Source organism: Montipora foliosa, chromosome 5, assembly GCF_036669935.1.
Source record: "Montipora foliosa isolate CH-2021 chromosome 5, ASM3666993v2, whole genome shotgun sequence".
NCBI classification, from domain to species: Eukaryota; Metazoa; Cnidaria; class Anthozoa; order Scleractinia; family Acroporidae; genus Montipora; species Montipora foliosa.
The window spans coordinates 3,857,827-3,867,826 of record NC_090873.1 but is presented as its reverse complement, the minus strand read 5'-3'; the positions used below and the strand labels follow the sequence as shown (position 1 = coordinate 3,867,826).

At 40.6% G+C, this 10,000-nt stretch overlaps 1 protein-coding gene across 1 annotated transcript in view; it reads left to right on the top strand.

The window, feature by feature from the left end:
- LOC138003413 (uncharacterized) overlaps positions 1-10,000 on the top strand; it is a 38,846-nt gene that overhangs the window by 20,163 nt on the left and 8,683 nt on the right. The window contains exons 5-11 of the mRNA XM_068849473.1: positions 3,556-3,604; positions 4,126-4,204; positions 4,616-4,667; positions 4,760-5,695; positions 5,869-6,075; positions 6,611-8,014; positions 8,994-9,140. Of these exons, the coding sequence (XP_068705574.1) occupies positions 3,556-3,604; positions 4,126-4,204; positions 4,616-4,667; positions 4,760-5,695; positions 5,869-6,075; positions 6,611-8,014; positions 8,994-9,140 (2,874 nt within the window). The remainder of the gene's footprint in view (positions 1-3,555; positions 3,605-4,125; positions 4,205-4,615; positions 4,668-4,759; positions 5,696-5,868; positions 6,076-6,610; positions 8,015-8,993; positions 9,141-10,000) is intronic.

Here is a 10,000-nt window from a genome sequence, read left to right as displayed (position 1 = left end):
AATTTTGACATCTTGAAGCTCTGAAATGCCACTTTCAGCATTGTTGGCGGGAGATAAGAAAAAAACGTGGATCAACCGTAAAAAACCGTTTTAACCAGCCCCCCGGCTCCGCCGTGCCTGGCTAATATATTCATTTACCATGCGATCCTTGTTTTCTTGGTCCATATTTCAAGTTGGGGCACTTCAATTTATAAACAGGGAGTGAAGCCATAAACTGAAGATTAAAAAATGTGAGCAGTAACTTATGGTACCGTCCTCAATTCGTGGTTATTAAAGCAGGTGGTTACTTTTTTAAAGAGGTAATTAATCAATTTTAATATTACGGGCTCTTTAGCGGTGTCAGGGGCACACAACAAAAAACTGGCTAAAACAGCCTGCCAAGACATCAAGGCTCGTTTTAAAGCGGGGCTCCTCGATTATTATTGATTTTGCTTTTGTTTTGAGATATTTTTATAACTTGTATTTCTACCATACGACCAGTCCGGCCTGCTCATCACTATATCCCTCTTCTCTTTCTTGCTTGCGTTCCTGCATAGTACTTTTTGTATTGGAATTTGACTGAAAATATGCACATGTTTCATATAACGAATATCTTATCTTTTTTAAGGAAAACGTCATAGGGACAGCCTCTTGTTTCTCCTTTCCAAGATGTATTTTGTACCTGATTTTATTTCACAGCGTCTTGAATAAACACATTAGGGCCGCTTATACGAGAGAAAATAAGCCGCGGCTTACGTAAGACGCGAACACCCCGTATAAATGGTACAAAATCTACGTTCACAGCTTTCTCAAGCCGCGGCTTATCCTAGCCTGGGAGTATATACTGTCTCGTATAAATAGTTCCTTTCGCGTATATGTACGCCGAGGCCAGAGTGAGCCGCGGCTTATTTTCTCTCGTATGAACGGCCCTATTATGTTACGTTATGTTGCTCTTTTCCGACATGTTTTGTCACCATTTTTCAGCCAGTTTCCAGGCGCTTATGCTTGCTCTTTCTTCCACTGCTCGTCATTAAAATTTCGTCAATTTCTTAGGACTCTTTTTCGCTCTCTCTATCTCTGAACGAATGCAAGAATATGAACAGAATCTGAAAGAACCTCATTTGCAAAGGCTGCTCCAGAGCAGCTGAGACGTACCTCTACATGCTTTTCCCCAGATAGCCAACTCACCCTTATGGTGAGGAAAACTAGGAGTGGTTTTCCAAAGGAGTTGTTTCGCAAACCTCTTGAATCAGTTTGCGATCGCCCAAATGTCAGTTGGCAAGCGACATGTCAAGGGGAACTAATTGTTGCATTAAAATTGGTTTGAGGGATGCCGGAAAGGAGCGTGGCAATTACACGACAACCTAAAAAAGATATATTGTAGACTTTGTGAGTAAAAGTGAAAAGGAAACTATCTTATACTTAACAACTAAAAACCTATTGTGTGGTCATTTCCGACACAAATGTAACGCGTGCGTAAGCGCTTTATGAATAACATACATGCTTAGTCCGTATATTTTGGTAATTCTAAATAACACTGGTTTCCTACAATGAGTTAATTCTTCGCAAACGCTTTAAAAATGAATTGACGGAGCAAGTTATCCCTTTGTGGTCTGTAAAGTCCGTACGGATCGTCAAACTCTCACACACCGTGTCAAACACACATATGCATATAACTAACCGACCATGTACGGACCAACTTATCCTTTGACAGTCTGTGCAGTAATAATAATAATAATAATAATAATAATAATAATAATAATAATTTATTGATTTCTATAGCGCATTACCATGACGCAATGATCTAATGCGCTTTACAATCTTATACTATCAAAAAGAATTACATGCATAATGATCGTTTGACAGGAGTCAATTCGCAGTTATTGAAAGCTAAACGTTTTAAAATGGGTGCTCAGACTAAAATACTGCTTATCAGCACTATTGGAAATGGGTGCTTAGACTCGCTGGCTCGCGTCATGATAGGTAGATAGGTAGTAAAGCTTTATTGACGGTATCACTTCGTTAAAAATGCTCTTCCAGCGAGCTGTTTTCATAAAATTACGAAAAGACACAAGCTGAAAAACTACAATATCCTCATACTAAAAATATGTGTACCTACTATAACGTTTATTGCAGTGGAGCAAAAATTATATTAAAAAGTTTAACACTAGAGCTAAGAATTACCTAAACAAGTTTCATAACAACTAAAATAAGTACTTCCACAGCTTCCTCAAATAATAGCAGACCCGCGAGAGTTGAGATCAATCGCCTCCTTAACTTTGTTGTCAAGTTCATTCCACATGACAGCACTTTTATAGCAAAACTAACTCTTGGCAGCCTCGGTACGGGGCCGGGGCACAAAAACATTTTTTGAGGAGCCCCGTAAATTGTGTGAATGAATTCGGGAGGTTGGCTCGAACAAATTCTTGAAACCACCCGGATAAATGTTATTTAACAATTTAAAAACACTTATTGTGAGCTGCTTCGAGCGTCTTTCTCAAGGTTGTCCCACCCTAGGTCGTGAAGCATATCTGCATATCTTGTGTTAAAATCACTTGGGGTTATAATTTTCCCGGCCCTATTTTGCAATCCCTGGAGTCTGTCACACTTGGGCTTTACCCATGTATCATCAAATTGTATAACCTTGATACACCCGAAACGCTCGACACGCCTGATACGCTTAATACACTGACCTGATTGTCGTACCCTTCCTCGTACTTGTAGATGTTCATTGCCGTGAAATTGACATACTGCATTCCCACGACCTGCTCCCGTCTGATCGTTTAGCTCATAACAGCAGCAGCGGTGATCTAACCCCGGCGAAGATCGTGGGTTCAATTCCCACCCTGGTCAGTTTTTCTCCGTCCTTTTGTGGGCCCAATTCGCTCACACGGTTTACATGGATAGAAACTGGCACTTCGAATTACCCTGCAATAGTTAAGTTTGTTTAGTTACTATTGGTAAGATATTGTTAGCGTGGAGCATATCTAGGTACTCTTCAGTTTGGGCATGGCTTTTTCCTTTCAATAAAATCAATATTCATTTCTCCTAGAATGTACAGTTGGTATCTATTCTATTTTTAATTAATAAGATCATTAAGCTGTTAAATAAATTCTTCTATATTTGTACCAGGGTGTCTATAAATGCATCCAATTAATATATGTGCCCAAGGCCCGTTTCAAATGTCGAACTTTACATGTGCCGAATCTAATGCAAATGAGAAGATTTGGTACATGTAAAGTTCGACGTTTGAAACGGGCCTAATACATTATAATTAATTCCTAATAGTAATACGATTTCCGTTATGTCAGTATTGTTGTGCCTTTTACTGTTGAACTGATGGGCGAATGGGAGAGTCCTGACCCCGGTACTCTAAAAGGTAAAAGTACAGGAGCTTTGCCCATGAAGTAAGCCTTGACCATTGATCAGATTAGATATGATGATACAGATGGGTTACTGTCAACCTGGTAGTGCAGTGGGCTCTCAAAACTCGCAGGCGCGTTATACACTGGTGAATAATTCTTCAATGCGTTATTATTATTTTTAATAATTTCTATATACTTTTTTTAATCTAAGGCGAAGGAGGCAGGACAGAAAAAGAGTTGAAGGAGAAGACAGTCAACAAGTATGTGTTACCTTGAAGAGGAATTTTAAAAATTCTTGAGGAGTGGTTTTTGGGGTCCGTGGTCCGTGGGGGGGGGGGGGGAAGCGGTGTGGGGGGGGGGGGGGAAGGTGGGAAGTGAAGAAGCCGTATTTATCAGTAAGCCCTCTATTTTGACTGCCGAGTGCAATGGGATTAAGTCCGTCATATCGGGGTTATTCAGTGGCTCGAGCTTATCTTCCCGGGTACTGTTATGCAAATGAATTCATTATTACAGCTTCAGCACAATACATCAAGAATTTTGTTTTTTATGTGGCGGTTAGTTTGCGATGTTTCACGTGTGTGGTGTGTGGAGTTACTAAGATTATTAGTCTGATTAAGATTTATTCTTAAACTGAAGGAGTTAGGACGGTTTTTTTCGCAACTGCATTCGTATTTTGTGTAATCTTATCACACGGTACATTCTTCATTCGACGCTCAGATTGTTCGCTCTGCGTAAACGACAACCAATCTTCAATTTTGGACGGTTTGGATTTTTTTCCAAGGGACCCATCGCCGCAAGGATTATTTTCATCAGAGAAGATGGCAATACCTGAAATTGGTGAATCACAACTGCCCAGAGAGGTCTGTAACACATTATTTCTTGTCTGGTTCTAGATAATACTGTTCTGTCAGTTTACGTACATCTTTCAGCAGGGCATGCAAAAGAGCGAGGGTTTAAACACCATACGGAACATGTAAGGCTAGTTGTGGTCTTCAATGGCTAAGGAAATGCTTTCCCATCTAATGAAATCGGTGCAAAAAAACTTGGAAACATTTTAAAAAGAGATAAAATACTTCACTGTTAAAGCACCCGTACATTTCGGATTGCAGAAAGCAGGAGACATAATAGTTCCCGTTGTAATGGTATGACCTTTGCGGAATATCATGGTTATGAAGTAAGTGTGCGTGGGCATATTGTCTACCTAACGCTTCTCGAAAATCCGAGAAAGTGTTCTTACTTTCTCTAACCTTCTCTATTATCTTGCCTTGCAGTCTACGTTAGAGAAAGCCACCCAATCGAAGAGAGGAGCAACAACGTCAGAAGGTAACAAACGCAATACCTCATGGCCCATGCACAATTTCCTATATCTCGTACAACAACGTCCTAACCTTAGTATGCATACTTTCATGTTGAAGGTGTTTTACCCGCAAAAACGAAGAAGAAGGCTTCACTTTGGACAAAACCTATTTCAGTGTCTGGTGTTATAACAAGTGAAGGTGGTAGAGTGGTTGGAGAGGGAGTCAAACTTGTGTGTCCCCCTGGAGCTGTTGAAAGACCTGTAACTGTTACGGTAACATTAGAAGATCCCTCCAAGTACTGCGGTCTCTTAGTTCAAAATGACCTTGAGAATGACGTCACGTTCTGTGCACCTATCATCAATCTTCAACCTAATGGTCACCATTTCAAGAGAGGAGTAGAGTTGACAGTCAGGTTGAAAGGGACAATTTTCTCGTTTGATGAAGTTGTCATTTTACATGGAAAGGAGACTTGTTTTGGGAAAGTCGCTTGGCAAGACATTACTAAAAACACAATCAAATCAAACGAAAGAAGTGACGAAGTGCTCATCTTAACGGATCGATTCTCAATCATTGCCGCCTTCATAAAAAGGACTCTAATTCTAACAAAAGACATTGCATGTAGACTAAATTTATTGGGATTTAGTCACTCGTTGTTAGTATTGTTCAACGATAAATCTGTTCCAAACCAACTTGCTGTTGTGTTTGTGAGCGAGGACGTCGAAAATGAAGCATTCTTCCAAGAGGATAAGACGTCTGTCTTGGTGCACCTCAAAGAGGAAGGATTTAGAGAAATATTTATGCGTCCCGTCAAAGGACAAGACGATAAGCGAATTTACAACCATGAAGAACTCAAGGTATCTGTTTTTCTTGAAGACGACTACAAATGTTCCAGCAGTGAACTTCCTGTGGTAGTAGAATCCTCGACTTGGTGGAGCACAGGACATGCCATTAAGCTTCCACTACAAAGCACCAAACAAGACAAAATTCTATGTGGGAGAATAACTGTAAAAGGAGAGTATGGAAACAGCAACGAAAAGCAGTTTTGTGAATTAGGTCAGTTAGAGGTTGTAAAATGAATGACGACTTTGATATATTGTAAGGGTACACTATGATGATGCCTTGACTGTCTGCAGTTGTCCCGATCACCGCGGAATTCCTCATCGTTCTTTTGCGGTGGTAATGTCTTACTCAAATGCCGCGATACTAATTAGTGATTTTTTTGGCAGATCTCCATGGTTACGTCAAAGGCTTTTTGGGTGTGAACGGAGAAGTCTTTAATGTCATTCCCATTGCTAAGGCACTGAAGTTCCCTGAGAGATTACTACCTCAAATTGTAGAAACGTGGAGTGACGACGACTGCCAACTGGAAGTAATCTTGCCACGGACAAAGCTGACGTCTTTTCTCAAAGAAGCTCTTGAGGGCTTGAAAAAAGGTTAAGCGACTTAACATTAACTTGGCACCCATGAAAAGAGTTCTTCCACTACTATTAGAGCAGGGATGACGCAGTGGTGAGGGCACTTGCCTTTCACCAATGTGGCCCGTGTTCGTTTCCCAGGCTCTGCGTGATGTGGATTGAGGTTACTGGTTCTCTACTCTGCTCCGAGAGCTTTTTCCCAAGGTACTCTGGTTTTCCCCTCTCCTCAAAAACCAACATTTGATTTCATTTGTTCTGATTTCAGTTAATTTATTGTCTCCCTAATTAGTAGAGCACTCCTGCTCGGCTAAATAACCTTGAAACCTATAAAGTGATCGTTATAAAGTGATATTTGCAGGTTGCAGTTTGTTTCGTTCATTAATGCCAAGGGGTTAGAATATCCTTGCCAGATGAAGGATGCATACTTCGCGTTCTCTTCTAAACGAGTCACGCCCATTCAAGATTTTTTAAAATGGCAATGGGAATCTTTTGCAATTTTGTTGTCGTCGTCATTATCATTAATTTGTTACAATTGTATTTTGATTTTTATTAGATTACCGAGTGATCACTAAAAGAGGTCAGATGCACGTCAAGCACATAAGGTACTTTGCGACAAAAATTGGCAGGCTAGAGCACGAAAGCGTTGAACTTGAGAAGCACTTTGCCAGTAAGATCCGCACACTTTGTCAGATGGTATCAAGAGATTGCTGCATTGAGATGGAAAGCACTGTTGATGGGGTGGGAAAAGCAGCTTCATCGAAGAAACTCGAGGCGTTTATAACTATCAGGATGCAAGGAAAAATTCCTGACTGTTTGAGAAATTTTCTCGTCTTTGTTTGCGAGGATTTCTCTTCGTCTTCTGAAAAACCAGAAGATTCAAAAGAGATCATTGAGAAATTTAAGAGCGTTGTTCCCGAGTTGATTCAGATGATAAAGCAAATCTTTGTTGACAACGAGACCAATTATGAAGGGCAAAATGGCTTGTGGGGTCTATCAGATGAAACATTAGCACCACTCGAGCTCAGTATACGGACTGCTCGACAAGAAAACGCAGCCTTATATCTCATGTGTGAGGTTAACAAAATTCTGGAAAAACTGTGCCAACAAAACAGCGGCTATGAACGCAAGTCCGAAGTTGAAAAGTGGGGGAAAAGCTTGGCAAATGTGGCCATGTTGGAGCTTTTGAAGCCCTTTTTTCACAACTGCCCGAAAAACGGGAAATTACACAAACGGCTAGAGTTGTTTTTCGAGCGAACGAGGGATATTTTGTCAAATCCAATGGCATTTGCGGACGATTTCTTTATTCGCGATTTTGCAAACGTGGCATTGAGTCTCAATGATTTTGCCAAGTTCGATGCATCCAAATTGGTGAGATTTCTACTTATTGACTCATCCAATTCTCGTGTCAACGTTAACTGTAGCAGAGAGAATACACTGTGCGACTTAAACCGGAATACATCGGTATTCTCTCAGACAGTTTACGTGAAGAAAGAGTCTGAAGATGATCTCAAACTGCACGCTTTAGCAAGCGTTCACATTGGTGGACAGATTCACAAAATCGGAGCGTTTCAGTCGGTGATTATGCTTCACGAATCTGGTTGGGAGAGCTTTGAAAAATGCAGAAGTCCTTTCCATAAGGTCACCACGGCGAAGGTGAAAGACAAACATTCCGATAACCTTCGGGTGGTCCTGTATTCATCCCAGAAGCAAGAGCTCTCCGAGATGCTGCGAGTTCTGGAGAGTGAAATGAGCGAAGGATTGGTCGACCTGACAAAGTCACAAGTCACCAAATGTCCGCTAACTGCGCGAAATATTTCAGCGAAAGTGGGAAAGGTTTTGAGTCTCTGCTTAATTTACAAATGGGGGTCCGATTCACTGGGTCTTGACAGCAATGATTTTGTGATATGCGCCGATTCTTCTGCCCAAAGTGCCTCGTTTCCAGAGTTGCAACTTTTAGGTAAGCTTTAATACAATGCAATCCATACATGCATACACATTACAATGTGTATGCATGGGTGTCTCGTTAAAGCCCAAGACCTTCATGCATTAATTTTCGGTTCTGGTTCTGCATGGTTAAGGTCATAGTTAAAAGGTCACTTTGTAACGTCTGCACCAAGGAACTTGAATCGAAGCCTGATAAAAAGAGATATGTCTAGGATTGACCTTAATTTCATGCACACGGATTTCAATAAGCGTCACGAAGTGTCCCCTTTTTCTTCTCCCCAACTTCAACATCACCCGTGTCTCACTTAAAGTCACAAAGTGTCCCCGAAATGATGCTCCTCAAGTTGGGATAAAAAATAACGCTAACATTTACCCTTATCTTATTGTCGGAAATAGGTAGCAAATGTTTAGACTAAAAGGGACAATTCCTGTTGGATGTCAAAATTGGTTGTGCATCTACCCTAATTAGGTGCAATCTTGGACATAAGTGGATGAAAACTATATAAAACGACTTTCCTTCGTTGCTTCAGCTTTAGGTAACTTATCATCTTAGAAAATGGATAATATTAATGGAAAGATGGAGACTAACTAAAACAAAGCTGAAGTATAAAACCTACCTTCCAGGTCACGTTGAATTTGAGATTGCTATGTACAGTTTATGTGATTACCAAAACGACTCAATGAACCTGTCGAGAAAAGAGACTAGATTTCACTTATCAGATTCATGAAATGCTATTCAAAAGGATCCCTCAACCATAAAAACACCAGTCAATATTTGAAGAGTTAGCTGTGTGAACTTCATAAATATCAGGTACAACTTTAGTTTTATGGGAGAGATGGATAAAAAAAGTGGACACTTGCGTTTGCCAATCCGTAATTGATAATTTTTAGCGGACGTTCTTAGAAGGTATGTACATTCAAGAGAGAAAATGAAAACAGCAGCTTAAAGGTTTTTTTTTGGCGTCTTCATATAGTTTCTTTTTCTTTGTTAGGTGTGTCGACCGCTGCGCAGTTGGACGAGGCAGCAGCAACTCAAGACAACCCCTTCCCTCTCTCATCTATTGATGGAAACTTCAACTTTCCCGTTTCCCAGCCGTTCAGTCAGAGACCGTTTCACATACAAAATTGTCAGAAAGTCGGTGAGAAAATGAATTTACGTCCATCTTACGATCTATGGTTGTTACCTGTTTTGCATTAGGCCCCGTAAACATCAAATAAGATATATTATTTTAGTATATACTAAAACAGTGGATAGCGTTGAACGCGTTCGCTGATTGGCACTCAAAATCCGTATATCCTTCATCATTTACCTCCGAGCAACTTTCGCGTGATTTGCGCCCGAAAATATTATAATCGTTGCAGGAATAAATGAGTTAAAATCATCTTTTTGTGCAATATTTTCTCACTGTTTTGGTATATACTGAAACAACTGTTCGCCTCAGTGTCGGTGATTTGTGGTGGATATCCACCACTAGCCACCTCCACTTCGGTGAAAAGACTTTATACTCAACAGAATAAAGCTTTTCTGATTGGTCAATGACTAATGAATAAATGGGTTATAGAGTGCAAGAACGTGAGTGCATTTCGCGATTTATAGGCACGAGTGATGAGAACGTTTTTTTCAAAACACCACTCGTGCCCATGAATCACGAAATGCACTCGCGTTAACACGAGAGATGGGGGCTAATATGAGCTGTAACTGATAACTTGATAACAATGGAACATATTCCCCAATGTCAACTAGTTTCGTGGCATTTTCCTCATGCCTGAGATAACAACAACCAACTCGGAGTGGGAGAATTGGTGCACAAGTTTGAGGCACAACTTATAACTACAAACGCAATGCCTTTCGCACAAATTAGGCTGATCTAGCAACAGATCGGGAACCTCAGTGTGACGACAGGAAAGCGCGCGGAATGGTCTGGATTCTACTCTCATCTGACCTAATATGGAAATTTTTCTGCGCGTGCCGTCGTCAACCAACGTTCCCGTTCTATTG